Here is a 21652-nt window from a genome sequence, read left to right as displayed (position 1 = left end):
ATGGTCAGTTCACCCTCGAAAGTTACACAATGAATGAGGCAGACAGACCTGGGCATTAATGTCCAGGCATCGTCTCAATGGCTTCTCGGGGTAGACCCTAGGAGCCCCCTGTGGGTTAACGAGTCTGAAAAAAATGCTTCAGCAAAAAAACTTCTTCATCCATTGCATGCTCAGATCCCTGCACTTGCAACACGATAATGCCTCGCTCTGCGACTGGCATCTCAAAGGAAGTCTGCCAGTCTCAAAACTTTAGAACTGGCATCCATATAACGATGCCACCCTCTGCTACAACAAAAAACACTTTTTAGAATGTTTTTTTTTGTCATGGTGTGCCTATATCATTAAAACTCTTGCGCGAATCCCGTCTGGTGTTTTAATTTTATTAATTGCATCCAGATCTGCTCTGGCGTTGCGTGGCAAAGCAATGCTGTTTGAAACAATCTTGTGAAAATATCTTGGCTAATTTGACTTTTGTTTTGGATTCGCCACCGAGGCATGTCAAATAAAAGAGCCATCATGCAGCCCGGGCTTCCCACACAGCTGGAATTATACTGTTTCCTTCTCCCGTGCGATAGGGTTCCCATCTCTCTGTTTCTTATGCAAATAATACGGTGTTTATTCAGAGAAACCAACGTATTTTCAGCGTTTCGTTTCATTTCATTTAACGGTTACGCACGTACCAACCCCTTGGGGAAGCTGCTGACATTTTCTGTTCTGAGGCGGTGTTTCTGCATCACTCAAGTATCTATCTGAAGGCAGCGGATCTACCTGGTGCGATATGTCTCTGCTGCAGCTATGTCGTGCTGTGACCTCTGACCTATCGAAACTCAGACAGGATTATCGCTCGCATTCAGAAATTTCGATCAATGGCTAATTTTTAGTGATCTGCGGCATGCAAATAAATCAGTAGGCGCACATGCTGCCCAAACTCTCCGAATAAGTCATGTCTCTGTCTTCTTCTAAAACTAATACCAAATTCCATTTACAAACAAGCATTGGCAAAGCTAATATGTCTGGTCCTACATGTCTTACCTCAACAAGCCTGCAATATTTTCCTGCAAATCTCCGTAATAGGCATTAAAAGTTTAAAAGCAATAAAACAAAAATAAAAAAATCCCGCCCCTGAAGGGTTTTCCTTCTGGTGAGGCACAGCAGTTCTCTAGAACGACCTGCATGCCTCCACGTTTGGGAAGAGGTCGCGCTATATAAAATCGCGTTCAATATGAATAGATAAAAAGAGAAAGCCGTGCTGTGCGGTGGGGATGATAACGGGTATCACCGAGTGAGTGTCACTCGTACCGAGGGCAGTTGTCGGACGTAATTGAGTGCAGTAGAATACGTTCGGGTAAAGATCGCGCTATATAAAATCGCATTCGATAAGAATGAATAACAAAATAAAAGTCGTGCGGTGCAGTGGGGCTGATAGCGGGTATTATTGAGGGAGTGTCACTCGTACCGAGGGCAGTTGTCGGATATGGAGGCCAGTAGAATAGGACACTGCGCTGCTGAGGGTGACCGCTTCCACCAGCACGACAGCGCGGGCTTTCTTCATACCGTATGTAACGTAAGCGCTGCTTTACGCGAGGCCTTGCCCCACCCTCGGGTGAGTGATACTGGCATGCGCTGAGTGCAACCAATGAACCACGAGAGTGTACTCTGGCCACGTTAGCACGGGGGGACATGTAACCCTAATGGCACGCGATGCAGTTTGAATGCCGCCAGTGTGGTGTCTGCCGGATGCCCGAATGGGGAAAAATGATTAAATCATGGTAGTCCGACCGTGAAGGGCGTGGGTGCCTTCCCATTCGAGCTATGCCCTGTGAATGCGGCCTAACTCATGGTCGCGCACGCCCTCGCATGATCGATGCAGGGGAGTCAGGTTGGAACAAAGTGTTGAGTGTACTGACCTACCGAGGGCGGGTAAGGGCGAGATGTCCAGACGGTAATGGGCCAAGGTTCTTCATGCTAGTATGAAAACAATTTTCTCAGTTATTTCCTAAGATTCCCAATTGTTTTCCAGGGACCTAAATTCCCTCAAAATGTGTCTACAGTGCTGCTGCTTTTCACACGTTTTCTCCAGATTTGAACTGTGAGGAATAAACCTGTATTGATTCTAGGAGCAAGGAAGGTTGTGGTGGCCTAGACGAAATTAATCGGGTTACATTTCCAAGGTCCTCAGCAAGCAGTACAACGTGGTAGGCGAATAGACCTGCGGCAGATTAGCATAAAAGGTCAAATGAGTCGATCGCCCTGCGCCTACCAGAGGCATGTCTCCTTAGGTATCGCATGGCCTCCATGCTATCGGGATAGGGTATGGCGCTTTGATACCCGATGTCTCGAGTCTGGTTCCCAGCCACTGGCTTCTGTGGGCTCACCGCGCTATAAAAAGTTTTCAACATTTACTGTGTGAATTAAACTTTTGTTCTATCTATCTCAATAGGTCTTTGTTGCGTCACACGTCTTTACAGGTGTTACATTTCAGACTGTTGAGGCCACCCGAAGCCGTGAGAACTACTTGGACGACTGGTATCATTACTGTTGATCGTTTTTCCAATGATTAAATATCCTGTAATGGTGCATCTCCACAATAGACAGACAGCACCAGCAAGTGTTAGACTGTCATAAGGGTAGTTATTACGAGAAAGAAAACGAACAACCTTTATACGATATTCAGCCTTTTACGATGTGGTTGATCGACAGTACACTAGACAGACATATGAATCAGCTGATGAAGCGACAATTCATTACTGGGGTTTACAGTATTTCGCAACTAGGCAAGAATCTAGATGGTATTAATGTGAAGGTGTCACCACCAGAGGTTATACAAAATATTAATGGAAAAATATGTAAAAAGAAAGTTGCTATGTCTGAATCCAGAATTCAGCGGGGGAAAGTAGTGCTTGGTAGGAAGGCACAGTTGGGAGTTGGCCTAGAGCAGAGTTTCGGGATGTACTCCCTTCCCCTTACAAAATCTGTGATAATTGGAGACAGGGTGAGGGGGGTTGGAAAACAGAGGGAACGGCTACGGGCATGTTTCCCTGCCCCTTCCAAACCCTCCCTCAGGTAAGAGGATAAGAAAGTGTAAGTTAACAATGTGAGACTCGGGTAAGATTAAGCTGCAAACAGACCTATATGACTTGTATAAGATTAAGCTGCAAGTGAAGGCATTAGTTAAATTTGTAGGTGTCTTTAAAGGAGGAGAACTTTGAGGCCGGTTTTAAGGCCTGGGAGGATGAGGTGTTTGTGAGAAGAAGTGTAAGGGGACGAGTTGAGAGGTGACACTAAACCCCGATCGCCAAATGGCAATTGTCATTATGCAGATGCGGCATGTGAATAAGTGACCTAGTCAAGATGCTGCATTGCTGCATCTGGCTCCAAACAGGATTGCCCAGGGTAGCGTGTGGGACATTGTTGATCCCTGTTTATTGCAGAGAATCAGATTGGTAGACAGGGGGGGGCAGGGCATCTAATGAATGTTTTCTGTCTCCAATGCAGGAACCGCGCTGGGAAATCTCCCCACTCACATGGCTCAGGTATCCTATACAAGTAACAAGCATTGGCAGGCCATTGGTACGGGCGTGTCATAGGTGTATTGCCTGGAAGCAATGTCAGAAGCTGTAAATACCAGCCAGCGGCACTCTAAGCTTAGCACCGACCGAAAGCTCAGGCTTTAAAGAGGAACTTCGTCTGGCACCATATAGACACAGGCCCAGTTAGGCACTGGTGGGCATTCCCCTGCAAGCAAGGGCAGGTCACAGGTTGCGCCAGGGAAGGCAGTCACCCGCGTTTAGCCAGGGCAGCAGGTGGGTGGTGTTGTGGCCTTCTAAACTAAGATGCAGCGGGGCACTAAAGTTGGGTAAGCACATAACTAGAACAAACTTAAAACGCCATACTGCCAGGAAGGAATGTGGGTTTCACTCCGCTACCACAAAATAGAGGTTTTAGATAGCGATTCCCAATTGGTGGAGAGCTGATGAACAGATAGCCACTGCTCCAAAACGCAGTGATGACGCTAATTCGAGATAAATACGATAAAGTATCATAGACAGGTAAAAGATAGACTGCTGGAGCTGGCAGACCATCCAACCACGAGCACCGCACGGGGACGACACTTCCTGAGTCAAAGGGAGTAGAAGTTTATTTTAGAAAGGGGTTCCCGTCAGATATGAAAGGGCACCAAGTACATTTGGAGGTATCCTCGACTAATGAGAACTTTAGGTCAGTTCGACCCTTCAACATACCCCTGCGAGAGTATAGGATGGGCGTAATAGTTCTTGCAACTCATATGGGCAAGTCGCCAAAGTATGGAGTACAAATAGAGGTACAACAAGCGATACGTGACCGGCAGGCAAAGGCAAGTACCAATACGAGAGGAAAGTCAAAGGGTACTATGGCTAAGACAGGGAACAACACTTGGCTAAGATTGGGAGTTGACATATTCCTCCTGGAAGTACAAGAGGCGCGGAAAAGCGACGAAAGTGGCTAGGTGGGTGGGGGGCTCTGTCATCGACGGGGGCCTCCTCCAGAGCTGTGGCGGAGTTACAGGGCGATCTGGAAGCAGACGGGTACAGTAAGGGTACCTCTGCGACAGAAGGGTACAGTAAGGGTACCTCTGCCTGGCACACTAAGGGTGCCTGACCAAGGACCAGGAGCCGAAGGAGGTTCCTGGAAACTGCGACGGCGCCCCGTTAGTCCTTCGGGCGGTCGGGGGGGCCTGAACCGACCGGGGGTGTTCCACACCGCTCCGCCCCGACAGGGGGGGGGGGGGGGGGGAGGAGTATAACGAAGTTGGTAATGTGCTGCACCGTCAGAGCATCGACTCGCCGTGCAAGATGGCTCCTTAGGCATGCGGGACAGCGAGGGGCTGCCTGCTTTGGATCACCCGTAAGATGACCCACCTAAAACGTCATACGTGTGTTGTATGAAATAAACCTGCAGCAGTTCTTTCCCACAAACATGTCTCCAGAGTATCATTGGGGAGGAAGTGTGTATATGTACAGGCGGGCGGGAGTGAATGGCGGTGTGGGCACTATGCCCTCTGACCGCGTGACCCACAGGGGAACATGGGCGGGACAGCGCTTTAGTCCCACCCGGCAGCAACTCCAGCCGACACTGATAGGGCGCCCCGCGTTCACCATTCACAGGCTAGGGGAGGGCCCCCAGGTGTGAGGGGCGAACTCGCTATATCTATCAAGGTGGCCAAGGCTCGGCCTCTCTCTATCCCAGTCTCCCGCGGCTCAAGCGCTGTTCCCACCCTGAACCTTGACCCAGCAGCTTGAGCGGCGGCGCGGAGTAATGGAATGGTGTAATGTTCTTCTTTGTGTTGCAGGTGGAGTTACAGGGCGATCTGGAAGCAGACGGGTACAGTAAGGGTACCTCTGCCTGGCACAGTAAGGGTGCCTGAGCCAAGGACCAGGAGCCGAAGGAGGTTCCTGGAAACCGCGACGGCACCCCGTTAGTCCTTCGGGCGGTCGGGGGGCCTGAACCGACAGGGGGTGTGCCACACCGCTCCGCCCCGACAGGGGGGGTGGGGGGAGTATAACGAAGTTGGTAATGTGCTGCACCGTCAGAACATCGACTCGCCGTGCAAGATGGCTCCTTAGGCATGCGGGACAGCGAGGGGCTGCCTGCTTTGGATCGCCCGTAAGATGACCCACCTAAAACGTCATACGTGTGTTGTATGAAATAAACCTGCAGCAGTTCTTTCCCACAAACATGTCTCCAGAGTATCATTGGGGAGGAAGTGTGTATATGTACAGGCGGGCGAGAGTGAATGGCGGTGTGGGCACTATGTGCCGGTGTTTGCTGGTGCTTGACAGCAGCACTTATTTGTAAACACAGTTAAATGTTTTTGATAAACCATCACACAGTGGCGCTGTGTTTGTGAATTTTGAAGAAGCACTTATTAGTGCAGCTTTAAACTATGTAATATAACTTTAAAAAAATTATAAAACTTGAACTTAAACCTGCAGTGAAAAAATGAGGTAGGTTGTGCAAGGTACAGTGCACTACTGAGTAATAATTTGGGTCCTGGCCCTTAATATTCTACAAATTAAGCGCTGGTGCTAAGGTATGTTTCAAGTTTTTCTCTGCTTCTACAGAGAGCTTGCTTTGTTCTCCTGTCCACCTCCGCAAAAGGCACCTAGGAGAGATGGGCTTTGCGGTTTTTTCAATACCACCTATCTCTGTGTGTGTGTGTGGGGGTGGGAGGTAGTGGTTTGTTTCACGCACAAATCTCCTCGCCGCGAACCAAAACCTTCTAGCACATGGAGGCGCCAGCTTACCTGCGTCCTTGATGTCTTTCACCACCTGCGCAGCCAGGGACCCCGTGTAAAAAGCTTCCGCGCCCTCTGTGGCTATGGTCTCCAAAGTCTTGGCGAGTTGTGGAAACTTGATTATTTCTCCCTCGGTCAGGACCTTTCTTTGGGGATTGCAGAGGATGTCACTGGGGACAAGAATTCAAGACAACAAAAATCAGTTTTTATAAGACACGACGCTGACAGCTCCATACACAAACCATTTTTCCATAGGCAACTCAGCTCCTTAAGACCCGCATGGGTTAGTAGTCGCGCTTTATAAGACCTGGACTGATTGATTGGTTTAGTTGGGATTTACCATTAGAATTTAGGAACCAAGTCAGGAGTAAAAGGTATCCATTGAACTGGGCCCACAATTTTCACTTAACAATGCAAAGGACACACCTGTGTGAGACAGTATAACATGCTCCTAGCCATTTTTCAAAGGTCTCGCTTCAAATGTCTATACAGCTATGATCTCCATCGTCCATGGAGAGGGGCAACCTCTTCCCTCGGGGAAAACTCAGGACTTGGTCTTTACCAGGCTATTCCTTTGGAAGAAAGCTCAGGACAGGCTAGATTAGGAATACTGGAGCCACATGCATTGTCATCTCTACCTTATGCCATATATTGAACTGAATCCCTAATTAGGGGTTCCACAGCTTCGATAACAGATAAAAGATGGATCTATAGCCTTTATCATGCAAACTACTTCTAGTCGAAGAAAACAGTCGCAAACTACTAATGACTGATAATTGCTTTATTAGTGGCCACATCACAATAGTGACTTTACAGGATTACTAGTAGCGACCACCCAGGTTTATGTCACAATATTGAGTTTGTAGAACATATATCCAGAAAATTGACCGATACAATATCATGAAGGTGTACATACACAGACACACACACACATGTTCAGTATAGATTCCCTATTCTAAATTTCACATCTACATACCTTGAAAATAGATAGATCTTCAAGATAAATAAATGTGGCATTAGGAATGTAAATAAAACAATATATAATCACCATCATGATATGGTAGTCTATATTCTGGAGACAATATTTTGGCTGGACAATATTTAAAATTCTACTAGCAATGTCAGGAAAAGCTTCATCATCATGAAATGTGTTCAGGTGACTACTGAGAACAGCTACAGCAGAAGGTGCCCACTGACAGAAAAGAAATACTAAAAGTTAAAATCTCTACAGCTCAGTATGAACCATGATTCAAAGAGCGGCTTATGCGCGTTTTGGATTTTCATTCATTTTGTTTCCAAACATCAGCATATCTGTTTTTCACAATACATGGCTATCTATCAATAGGCACTTTCCGTTTTGGGTTAACACACTCAATAAATATTATCTTTTTTCTGATCAAAGCTTAATTTCGGACTCAAAAATCAGATTAAATGTATGGGCTCAAAATGTCAGCTTGTGATGTCCCTAGGACCAATGCATCATATGGATTTGACCCCACCTAGGATTTACCAATCATAAGCAAGGGATGTCCACTATTATTGACAATGATGCCGACCTTATACCAAAATGCCCACCACTATATAAGGACCACAATTGTGGCATGCTAGTGATTAGTCCATTTTCTCTCTGAACTGCCTCCCTGCTATCCCTTGGTCTTTAGGTCACTTTACAGAAAATAAAGAATATTACATAGACACACATTTTCACTGATGTACTCTCTCTCTCACTCAGTCTCTTTCTCTGTGCAGGATACGCATTAACCTACCAGTCTGTTTTGCTGGCATTTTAACCACTGACCGGCAAGTTACACACATATCACTGCATCAAGCATACAACCTCCATAACCATCTTTTAGGGATTGCCGCCCATTAACTGCAGTGGGGTAGGAGAAGGAATTACCACCAGATCTGGTTCTGCTTTTTTGTGTGTGTGTGTGTGTGGGGGGGGGGTTGGGGGGGTGCGGGCAGGAGTCCGGCTGAGCAGAGGTGTCTGGTAGGTTTGTGGAAGTTTATGTGGTTGTTGAAGTACATGGGGCCAATCTTGTTTAAGGCCTGCAAGGCATTTTATGTGTGTTATGAGTTGGAAGCATGCTCGTTCATGGATTAGGAGCTAGGGAAGCGGTTTGAATTGTGCAGTGATGTGATTGCGGGGTGGGAGCTTGAGGGTGAGCCTGGCCACTGAGTTTTGTGAGGTCTGGACTGGAGTCTTATAGTCTGTTAAGCTTTGGTTCCAGCAAAGAGTGTGCTACTGTAGACAAGCTCGCTAGTGTTAATGGCTCGGATCACATTTCTGCACGTGTTTGTGGGGGCCATTTAAAACTCTTCTTGAGCATCTTGAATGTGTGGAGGTAGGAGATGGAGACTGCGTTCACTTGGCCAGTCATGGTGAGTTAGTTGGCGATTACTACTCTGAGGTTCTTTGCATGGGTTGCCGGGAGGGGTATGGGTATAGTCCAGCATGGTCCAACATACCATGAGGTGGAGACTTATAGTGTGGTGTCTTTGCCGAAGAATATTGCTTCTGTCTTGTCTTTGTTGAGCTTGAGGCAGTTTTTTTCATCCATCTGGTGACTTCGGTCAGCCAGGTATAGGATCTGGACTGGGTATCTGGCATCTTTTTGGAGAAGGAGGGTATGAGCTGTGTGTCGTCAGCATAGGATATGATGTTCATTCTGTGGGCACATGTGATGCTGGTGTTGGGAGTCCTGTACCTGCTGAACAAGGTTGGTTTCAGTGAGGAACCTTTTGGAACTCCACAGGTGAGGTTGACGGCGTCTGAGGTGAAGGGGGCCAGGCTGATTGACAGGGGTCTGCCTGTCAGGAAGGAGCATGCTCAGGGAAGTGTAGGTCCTTGAAGATGCTAGTATCGTGGCATCATTGGATAAGGATGGGATGGGAGATTGTGAACGAGGGCTGTCTGGCAATAATATGCAGCCTTGAACCTGGTAGTGGTGCCTACCAAATGGAACCACAAAGTGCAGCACTGATACGCCCCACAGCAGGCATCGAATGTATCGACTGAAGCAGTCAGACCTACCAAAGTAAAGTACAATCCGGCTGTGATACACTCCATTGATTAGCAGAAGCTGGACCTGATACATTCCACTGACTGCACAGTTTGACTTTGATACTTTGTGTATCCAGCCTGGCCTGGATACCCTGCATTGGAATGCCCAGCCTGGCTTGGATACCCTGCATTGAAATGCCCAACCTTGCCTGGATACCCTGCATTGCAATGCCCAGCCAGGCCTGGATACCCTGCATTGAAATGCCCAGCCTGGCCTGGATACCCTGCATTGAAATGCCCAGCCTGGCCTGGATACCCTGCATTGAAATGCCCAGCCTGGCCTGGATACCCTGCATTGAAATGCCCAGCCAGGCCTGGATACCCTGCATTGAAATGCCCAGCCTGGCCTGGATACCCTGCATTGAAATGCCCAGCCTGGCCTGGATACCCTGCATTGAAATACCCAGCCTGGCCTGGATACCCTGCATTGAAATGCCCAGCCAGGCCTGGATACCCTGCATTGGAATGCCCAGCCTGGCTTGGATACCCTGCATTGAAATGCCCAACCTGGCCTGGATACCCTGCATTGAAATGCCCAGCCTGGCCTGGATACCCTGCATTGAAATGCCCAGCCTGGCCTGGATACCCTGCATTGCAATGCCCAGCCAGGCCTGGATACCCTGCATTGAAATGCCCAGCCTGGCCTGGATACCCTGCATTGAAATGCCCAGCCTGGCCTGGATACCCTGCATTGAAATGCCCAGCCAGGCCTGGATACCCTGCATTGAAATGCCCAGCCTGGCCTGGATACCCTGCATTGAAATGCCCAGCCTGGCCTGGATACCCTGCATTGAAATGCCCAGCCTGGCTTGGATACCCTGCATTGAAATGCCCAGCCTGGCCTGGATACCCTGCATTGAAATGCCCAGCCAGGCCTGGATACCCTGCATTGAAATGGACAGTCTGACCTGGATACCTTGTATTGATATTCACAGACTGGCCTTGACACCTTGCACTGATATGCATAGTCTGGCCTTGATACCCTGCATGGACATACACAGTGTAATCTCAACCCCTTTATTTTGGTATGCACAGTCTAACCTTAATACCTTGAAATGATATGCACAGTCTGGCATTGACCCATTCTATTGATATACACATTCTGACCATGACACCTTGCATTGATACACACATTCTGGCCTTGACACCTTGCATTGATAAGGACAGTCTGGACTTGACACCTTGTATTGATACGAACATTCTGGCCTTGACACCTTGCATTGATGCACACATTCTGGCCTTGACACCTTGCATTGACATGTACAGTCTGGCCTTTTCACCTTGAATTGATACACACATTCTGACCTTGACACCTTGCATTGATGCACACATTCTGGCCTTGACACCTTGCATTGATGCACACATTCTGACCATGACACCTTGCATTGATGCACACATTCTGGCCTTGACACCTTGTATTGATACGAACATTCTGGCCTTGACACCTTGCATTGATGTACACATTCTGACCATGACACCTTGCATTGATGCACACATTCTGACCATGACACCTTGCATTGATGCACACATTCTGACCATGACACCTTGCATTGATGCACACATTCTGGCCTTGACACCTTGTATTGATACGAACATTCTGGCCTTGACACCTTGCATTGATGCACACATTCTGACCATGACACCTTGCATTGATGCACACATTCTGGCCTTGACACCTTGTATTGATACGAACATTCTGGCCTTGACACCTTGCATTGATGCACACATTCTGGCCTTGACACCTTGTATTGATACGAACATTCTGGCCTTGACACCTTGCATTGATGCACACATTCTGACCATGACATTTTGCATTGATGCACACATTCTGGCCTTGACACCTTGTATTGATACGAACATTCTGGCCTTGACACCTTGCATTGATGCACACATTCTGACCATGACACCTTGCATTGATGCACACATTCGGACCATGACACCTTGCATTGATGCACACATTCTGGCCTTGAAACCTTGTATTGATACGAACATTCTGGCCTTGACACCTTGCATTGATGCACACATTCTGGCCTTGACACCTTGTATTGATACGAACATTCTGGCCTTGACACCTTGCATTGATGCACACATTCTGGCCTTGACACCTTGTATTGATACGAACATTCTGGCCTTGACACCTTGTATTGATGCACACATTCTGGCCTTGACACCTTGTATTGATACGAACATTTTGGCCTTGACACCTTGTATTGATGCACACATTCTGGCCTTGACATCTTGTATTGATACGAACATTCTGGCCTTGACACCTTGTATTGATGCACACATTCTGACTTTGACACCTTTAAAAATATATATATATATATTTATTGAGTTCAGTCAGCATCAAAAAGACATAGCATTATTCACAATTTAGCACATTTTGTTTTGTCGTATTATTACATCACATAGTCAACAGCATAAGAGCTAACATTGCTTGTTCCTCTTTTCCGTGGGGTACTACTTCATCATCGTCTACACTTCATTCGCCTCACTCGGTCCCCACTAGCATACAGGCCACCTCAACAATGCTGGTTGTACATTTCCCATACATGTTTCTTATACAGTTTCAATAAACGCCACATCGAGCCCATTCTCCCCCTGCAGGCCATACACCTCTACCTACATAGTCTCTACCTCTGCCCTGTTCAGCGTGACCGTTACTCCTCTGTCTGTGTGGTTTGCAACTAGTGCAGCAGAGGTTCCCAATAGTCCCCGAGTCTGGACGCAGGTGGTAATTCTTCTGCATATGTCTTTAAGGTGTCTACAGTAGGACATATCTTTGAGCCAATCTTTGAATCTAGGGGGGCGTTTACTGCCCCATCTCATGTCAACCTGGCGTTTTGCAAGTAGTAATGCAACTGCCAGAAATTTCCTCCGCTTCGCAGGCGCTATCTTATATATACCCAGTAGGCATGTCAGTGGTGCATTCGGTATTACTTCGGATAACATAATTGTGAGTGCTCCCGTAACCTCCTCCCAATATCCATGTGTTTGTGTGCAGGCCCATGCTGTGTGTAAGAAGTCTGCGTTCAATGCCTCTTACCTGTAGCACTTGTCTGTCGGGCGAAGGCCATATTTGTGTAGTTGAGTTGGTGTATAGTAAAATTGATGTAGAAATTTAAAGTGTACTATACGTAGATTACAATTCGGTGTCATGAGCTGCAGCTGCATACAAGTATAGTCCCAGTCTTGTGCACTAAGATTGTCCCCTAGTGTCTGTTCTCACTTATGTAATGATCTATTCACTGTGTCCCTCTGCTCCAGTTGCGATGTGTTATATAATCGTGTGATCAGTATCCGGCAGTCTGGTGCAGTCAATAAAGCCTGCAGAGCTTGCAGTTTAGGTGGTTCGTCCGGGTATGTGGTGAATAGTTCCTTTATCGCTGCCTGCAATCGCATGTGGGCAAACCGTTTCATCGGTGCTTGGTGTATACTTAACAATGGATCCTCCCTCCCAATAAAGCTGCCATGTGGGAATATATCTGCCATAGTGATTAATTTCATGTCCCGCAAAAGTTGGAGCATGCCCTTCTCCTGTGTGACCGTCAGTTTCGGATAGTGCGCGAGTGGTAGTTCTGGCGCATAGACAGGCAGTTTCACGGCTCTGCGCGCCAGCATGTGCCATGGCCTCAAGGTGCATTGGACTGGCGTTATCTTGTCAGAGTGGGTGAAGGAGTTAGGATCCGATATATATGCTGTCAGGGGTGTTGGGTCTACGCTGTCCCTTTCCACCGCCACGTGGGGGATAAAAGCTTGTGGCTGTAGCCAATAATGAGCGTGTTGTGCCTGAGCGCAATAATAGTATAATAGTATAATTGCAAATCAGGTGCCCCAAAGCCGCCTTTGTGATATGGTTTTGTCAGTATATCCCAGCGTATTCTCGCCTGTTTTCCAGCCCACGTTAGCCGTCCTTAGTTTCGAAAACAGTGTCTGTGTTGACCAAATTGGGATATTGCTAAACAAATACAACAATTTCGGCAGAACAATTATTTTTTGTAAAGCTATACGGTCTGCAAGTGATAAAGGCAGCCGTATCCATCTATCTATTTGCTCATCCTGTTTAGACATTGTCCTTCCGTAATTTTCTCTTACCACCAATTTCGGGTCGCTATGTATCCATATGCCTAGGTATTTTACCGGATCTGCACTCCAAGTCAGAGGGTAATCCAGATTTGGGCGCGCAGTGGTTGGCGTAAGCGGTATAACCACTGACTTATCCCAGTTGATCGGCAAACCTGAATATTGCTCAAACCTGTCATATTCCCTTATCAATGTATTCAAGTGTGTGTCCGGATGACAAGCACCATGTCATCTGCATAAAGGGAGATGTGGAGGGGCCGGAGGTAGAATTGCAGTGCCGCCTCTGGGTGCAATTGTCTAATCTTGCAAGCTAAAGGCTCTAATATCAACATGAATAAGATAGGGGAAAATGGGCAACCATGGCGTGTTCCTCTGCTTATGCGTATAGGATCAGATGTTTGTCCGTTAATTCTGACTCTAGCGCTGGGACTGTGGTATAATATTATTATCCACTTCAGAAAGCCCTCCGGAAATCCCATACGGCGCATGACTGAGCATATACACCCACTCCACGGAATCAAAGGCTTTCGCCCCGTCTAACGGGGCAGCCACTGCTGGTACCTCAATATCTAAGTGGTGATACAGAGCGAAGATGGTGCGGAGATTGTGAGTAGTGGATCTATTGGGTACAAAACCAGCCTGGTCCGGCAACACTATCTTTTCCTGTAGGAGTTGTATTCTGGTTGCAACTATTTTTGCTAAAATCTTTGCATCTATGTTTATCAAAGATAGGGGCCTATATGAGTCACATTTGGTATGATCTTTACCTGGTTTGGGTAGCGCTATCAAGAGAGCTTCTCTTAGCAATGCAGGTAGTCGGCACTCCTCATATGCCTCTTCATACCTTTCACAAGGTTCGGTATGAGTATCTCGCTATATGTCTTATAGAACTCTCCGGGAAGTCCATCCAAACCAGGAGTTTTATTATTTGGGAGGGAGCTTATGGCGTCCACTATTTCGTCCTTAGCAATATGATGGCCTAGGAATTCGCGGTGCGTGTCAGATAGCCAAGCTACGGCAGGATCCTGTAAATACTCATTTATTTCTGGTGACGTGTTCGTTGTTTTCATGCAAAACAACAGTTGATGGACAGAATGCAGAATAATGTCATACATTCACCCCAGTACAGAGATCTGGGCCTAAATCCATCGTTTTTCTGCACTCCACACCACCCCAGTTCAGACATGGCCATATGCAAATCAGCCTTGACCCTGTGCCTCATGGGAACAGTCCAGCCCGAACTGCCAAGCCATGTCTTTTCTGGACCGGAATCAAGCATCTTAGGACCGGTTTCTGGCTATCAGCCGTCTTCAGCCAGGATAGCTTGACTCCAGTGGTGTGGAGAGCATGGGACTCACGTCTGAGCATACCCATCCCCCTCGGGGTGACAAATGAAAAACAACAGTTGATGGACAGAATGCAGAACAATGTCATACATTCACCCCAGTACAGAGATCTGGGCCTAAAGCCATCGTTTTATTGCACTCCACACCACCCCAGTTCAGACATGGCCATATGCTAATCAGCCTTGACCCTGTGCCTCATGGGAACAGTCCAGCCTGAACTGCCAAGCCATGTCTTTCCTGGACCGGAATCAAGCATCCTAGGACTAGTTTCTGGCTATCAGCCGTCTTCAGCCAGGATAGCTTGACTCCAGTGGTGTGGAGAGCATGGGACTCACGTCTGAGCATACCCATCCCACTCGGGGTGACAAATGAAAAACAACAGTTTGTATCGCTTTGTTCGCCCTAAGTTAGCAGGGTATGCTCAGACCTGAGTCCCTTGCTCACTTTGCCACTGGATTCAAGATATCCTACCTGATAAGGATAATGAATCCGAAACCGGTCCCAGGATGCTTGTTTCCGGTCCAGGGAAGACATGGCTTGGCATTTCGGGCTGGACTGTTCCCATGAGGCACAGGGTCAGACTGATTTGCATATGGCCATGTCTGAACTGGGGTGGCAGAGTGAGCTAAAGAATGGTGATGGATTAAACCCAGATCAGTTGACTGGGGGCGAGTGTTTGATTTGCTCAAACGCTCCGTCCATCATCCCCTTTTGTATCGCTTTGTTCGCCTTAAGTTGGCAGGGTATGCTCAGACGTGAGTTCCTTGCTCACTTTGCCACTTGATTCAAGATAGCCTGGCTGATGAGGATTATGAATCAGAAACCGGTCCCAGGATGATTGTTTCCGGTCCAGGGAAGACATGGCTTGGCAGTTCGGGCTGGACTGATCCCATGAGGCACAGGGTCAGACTGATTTGCATATGGCCATGTCTGAACTGGGGTGGCAGAGTGAGCTAAAGAATGGTGATGATTAATCCCATATCAGTTGACTGGGGGTGTTTGATTTGCTCAAACGCTCCGTCCATCACCCCTTTTGTATCGCTTCGTTGTTTTCATCATGCCATAAAGTTCACTATAGTATTTGGTGAAAAGATCTAATATAGATGAGGTGTCATATAAAGCGTGGTTATCATCATCGTCATCTGCGTAATATAAGACACAGTTGGAGATGGTTTTATTTTACCTGACAAGGCGCGGCTAGGTCTGCCCCCCTCACCATACCTAGGTGCTGCGACCTGGACACCTTGTATTGATACACTTTTCTGACCTTAACACCTTGTATTGATACACACATTCTGGCCTTGACACCTTGTATTGATGCATAAATTCTGACCTTGACACCTTGCATTGATATGGACAGTCTGGCCTTGACATCGTGCATTGATGCACACATTCTGGCCTTAACACCTTGTATTGATGCACACATTCTGGCATTAACACCTTGTATTGATACACACATTCTGGCCTTGACACCATGTATTCATACACACATTCTGCCCTCGACACCCTGCATTGACACACACACACTCTGGCCTTGACACCATGTATTGATACATGCATTCTGGCCTTAACACCTTCTATTGATACTCACATTCTGGCCTTCACACCTTGTATTGATACACACACTCTGGCCATAACACCTTCTATTGATACACACATTCTGGCCTTTACACCTTGTATTGATACACACACTCTGGCCATAACACCTTCTATTGATACACACATTCTGGCCTTTACACCTTTTTTTGATACGCACACTCTGGCCATAACACCTATTGATACACACATTCTGGCCTTCACACCTTATATTGATGCACACATTCTGACCTTGACACCTTGTATTGATACACACACTCTGGCCATAACACCTTCTATTGATACACACATTCTAGCCTTCACACCTTATATTGATGCACACATTCTGACCTTGACACCTTGTATTGATGCACACATTCTGACCTTGACACCTTGTATTGATACACACATTCTGGCCTTGACACCATGTATTCATACACACATTCTGCCCTTGACACCCTGCATTGACACACACACTCTGGCCTTGACACCATGTATTGATACATGCATTCTGGCCTTAACACCTTCTGTTGATACACACATTCTGGCCTTGACACCTTGTATTGATACACACACTCTGGCCAGAACACCTTCTATTGATACACACATTCTGGCCTTTACACCTTGTATTGATACACACACTCTGGCCATAACACCTTCTATTGATACACACATTCTGGCCTTTACACCTTGTATTGATACACACACTCTGGCCATAACACCTTCTATTGATACACACATTCTGGCCTTCACACCTTATATTGATGCACACATTCTGACCTTGACACCTTGTATTGATACACACACTCTGGCCATAACACCTTCTATTGATACACACATTCTAGCCTTCACACCTTATATTGATGCACACATTCTGACCTTGACACCCTGTATTGATACACACACTCTGGCCATAACACCTTCTATTGATACACACATTATGGCCTTTACACCTTGTATTGATGCACACATTCTGACCTTGACACCTTGTATTGATGCACACATTCTGACCTTGACACCTTGTATTGATACACACATTCTGGTCTTTAAACCTCGTATTGATGCACACACTCTGGCCAGGACATCTTGTATTGATACACACATTACTTCCTTGACACATTCTATTGATACACACACTCTGGCATTGACACCTTGTAGTGATACACACATTCTGGCCTTGACACCTTGCATTCATATGCAGTCTGTCCTTGACACCTTGCATTCATACGCACAGTCTGGCCTTGACACCTTGTATTGATACACACACTCTGGCCTTGAGACCTTGCACTGACATGTACGCTCTGACCACTTTACATTCTCGTGACATGCGCACTCTGGCTTTGATACCTTCCATCCACGGACATGCGCACTCTGGCTTTCGTACCTTCCATCCACGGACATGCCCACTCTGGCTTTGACACCTTGCATCCACGGACATGCGCAGTCTGCCCCGTACCTACCACAGAGACTCGTCGGCCTCTATGAACGCCGCTTCGCTGCGGATGCCTTGAAACAGCCCCTTTCCGACGGGGAAGCCCTCTCTGGCCAGCCGGATGCTGGGCTCGAACAGCCGCCTCCACGGCAGCCTCCCGTGGCGCTGGTGGGCCAGTTGGTAGCCTCGGAGCTCCCCGGGCACGGCGATGGACAGCCCACCTGCGGCGGAGAAGGAGAGAAGAAGAGGGGACAGGGGCGAAGATTACAGTTCTGTCAGGAGCGATGTGTGCACCAGGGCACGTGAACACAACAGACCTCAGCAGTACAGCCAGCCGGTTCAAGTGCACAGCACAGTCGTGTAGAACCTACACATTTCAGAGCCATTCCAAGCACAATCAACTGTCCAGACTGTGGGAGAATACAACGCTCATGTGTGGGAAGACGCAGCAGTATATATGACCCTATAATCAAATGCACATACACTAGTGAGCACCACAATCAAATGCACATGTACAGCGGAGAGCACCACAATCAACTGCACATACACAGTGGAGAGCACCACAATCAAATGCACATACACTGATGAGCATAACAATCAAATGCACATACAAAGCAATGAGCACCACAGTCAAATGCACATACACAGTGGAGAGCACCACAATCAAATGCACATACAGAGTGGAGAGCACCACAATCAAATACACATACAGCTGAGAGCACCACAATCAAATGCACATACACAGCGGCGTGCACCACAATCAGATACACATACACAGCGGCGAGCACCACAATCAAATGCACATACAGCGGCGAGCACCACAATCAAATGCACATACAGAGTGGAGAGCACCACAATCAAATACACATACAGCGATGAGCACCACAATCAAATGCACATACAGAGTGGAGAGCACCACAATCAAATACACATACAGCGATGAGCACCACAATCAAATGCACATACATGCACAAATCTCAAACCCCATACCACTACTATGATCGCCAAATAACCTTTTCTAGACTCTCTCCTGCTCTACCCCTCCTTGCATCATCTGACACCTCTTTTTACTACACCGATCCCCTAAAACAAACATTTCTAAACTCTACCCTCTGACTCCTTCCCTCCAAAACTCCCTTTTACTCATCCAAAAGCCTCTTCCTACTCCTAAGACTTAAAAAAAAATCATTCACTCTTTTATCCCTCCACTATCCTTTTTCAATCAAAATTAACAGACTAACATGATCACTTCTCATATTCCATATTCAACTATACTAATATACTGCCCAAATAGCTGAATAACATATCTACTACTCAAATTACTTCATATTTATACTATACTAATTTTCAACACTAATCCTTTCTGGGTTCCGGAGTGGCGTGCTACTCACCAGAAAACCGCTTCAACACCCATCAAGGGTAACAAGTGCTATATGAATGCAAATCTTTCTTCCCCTTTTATCCATCCGCTATCCTTCTCACTCCAAGTAACAGATTAATATCAACCATTGAAATTACCTCATATTTCACCATATTAATTCACCGCTAATCCTTTATAGACTCCCTGAATAGCATGCGTCAGAATGCAAGTGAGAGCTCAGAAATGTATTTAAAAACACATATTAGTACAATCAAAAGGTTTTAAAAGTCTGTAAAACGAAATAGATGCTTGCAGTAATCCTTATCACAGTCAAGCGCTAGCGCTAAGATCTTCGTTGGTTAATGATCGTGCGCGAATGACTCCCGCCCTAAAATAGTGAGGGCGAGGGGGGAGACTAGCCCGTCAACCTCCCCAAGATGACTGCCCAGGATGGAGCAACCAGGAAGTGGTGTCGCTTGAACCTCCCTCCACAACAATCAGCACAGAAGCTGTGGTGGACCGGGGAGTAGCGACCAGAATGCAAGTGAGAGCTCAGAAATATATTTAAAAACACATATTAGTACAATCAATAGGTTTTTAAAAGTCTGTAAAACGAAATAGATGCTTGCAGTAATCAGAATGCAAGTGAGAGCTCAGAAATGTATTTAAAAACACATATTAGTACAATCAAAAGGTTTTAAAAGTCTGTAAAACGAAATAGATGCTTGCAGTAATCCTTATCACAGTCAAGCGCTAGCGCTACGATCTTCGTTGGTTAATGATCGTGCGCGATTGACTCCCGCCCTAAAATAGTGAGGGCGAGGGGGGAGACTAGCCCGTCAACCTCCCCAAGATGGCTGCCAAGGATGGAGCAACCAGGAAGTGGAGAGGTAAAGGATACCTGTGCATTCCATTATTCACATATGCTGCCACGATTGATTTACTAAGTGACTTATGTGTCCTATCAGCTTTATTAAAGTGCATATAGTGCAAGTTGTAGCTCCCTCTTATCACTGGGCATATTTCTGGTGACATCCAAGAAAAGATGACCTTTGCCCACGCTACATAAACTTTTGTAGACTCCAGAGAGCCATGGGATCTCCATGCCTTTGTCACAACCCAGACAATCACTTATGACTTCTTGAGTCAAGGTGGCTAAATTGTTCCTCCAAACGGAGAGCCAGAAAAGCGCACGTCTCGACCCAATGAAATCACACATAAAATGCAGGTTCAATTCCCTATGGCAAATATACTCAGAGGTGGAAAATGGTGCACCCAGAATTTTCCTGCAGAACCGATTTTCTTCTAACTGGATACAGTGAGTGTTTGCCTGGCCCCATTTCTCTGCCCCATATGTGGCTACTGGGACACATTGCAATGTAACATTTTTTAAAATAGCCTTAGTGGCACCTATTTTCCTTGGGCGGGGTAGGCTGTGGATTGAGTTGATGGCCTTTGAGAACTTGCTCGTGGAGTAGGCCAAATGCCCACTCCACGAGCCGTTCGCAGCAAAGACCTTCCCTAAATATGGAAATTGGCTGATAGATTGTAATATATTACCCCCCACTGAAATGGAATTGAGCTGTCGTTTCCCTGGCCCACAACAAGTGCTATATGAATGCAAATCTTTCTTCCCCTTTTATCCATCCGCTATCCTTCTCACTCCAAGTAACAGATTAATATCCACCATTGAAATTACCTCATATTTCACCATATTAATTCACCACTAATCCTTTATAGACTCCCTGAATAGCATGCGTCAACAAGCGAGCGATAAATAAATACAAACCTTTGTCCTACTCTATCCTTCTGCTATCATTCCAAATCCAAATAACTGACTAATCTACCCACCACTTAAAATGTACTTGCATGTTTCACTATACTAATTCAACACTAATCCTCTATGGGTCCCGGAGTAGCGTGCTACCTGCCGAAAAAGCGATTAGACGCCTCGTCAGGGGTAGTAAGCGCTATATAAATGCAATTACAATTACAATCACAGTCAAATGCACATACACAGTGGAGAGCACCACAATCAAAAGCACATACACAGCGGCGAGCACCACAATCAAATGCACATACAGTGGTGAGCACCACAATCAAATGCACATGTATAATCAAATACATATATACAGCGTCAAACAAAACAATCAAATACAGGGTACAGTGGCGAGCACCACTGTGAAATGCACATTTAAAGCGGTGAGCACCTCAGTGAAATGCATATATACAGAGGCTAGCAGGCAAGCACTACAATCAAATACACATATACAGCGGAGAGCACCACAATCAAATGCACATACACACTGGTAAGTACCACAACCAAATGCACATACACACTGGTAAGCACCACAACCAAATGCACATACACTGGTGAACACCACAGTCAAATGCACATACACTCGTGAACACCACAGACAAATGCACATATACAACTGTGAGCAGCACAACCAAATGCACATACACTGGTGAGCACCAAAGTCACATGCACATATACAGCGGTGAGCACCACAG

At 46.6% G+C, this 21652-nt stretch overlaps 1 protein-coding gene across 2 annotated transcripts in view; it reads right to left on the bottom strand.

The window, feature by feature from the left end:
- The window catches only part of GGT1 (gamma-glutamyltransferase 1), a 784209-nt gene that overhangs the window by 63444 nt on the left and 699113 nt on the right, over positions 1-21652 (bottom strand). For both annotated transcript variants that reach the window (XM_078667770.1, XM_078667771.1), the window contains exons 5-6: positions 17807-17999; positions 6285-6445 (exon numbers count right to left, since the gene is read on the bottom strand). In XM_078667770.1, the coding sequence (XP_078523896.1) occupies positions 6285-6445; positions 17807-17999 (354 nt within the window). The remainder of the gene's footprint in view (positions 1-6284; positions 6446-17806; positions 18000-21652) is intronic.

This window comes from Lissotriton helveticus, chromosome 11 (assembly GCF_964261635.1).
Source record: "Lissotriton helveticus chromosome 11, aLisHel1.1, whole genome shotgun sequence".
Classification (NCBI taxonomy): Eukaryota; Metazoa; Chordata; class Amphibia; order Caudata; family Salamandridae; genus Lissotriton; species Lissotriton helveticus.
This window is presented reverse-complemented; position numbering and strand designations above follow the sequence as displayed.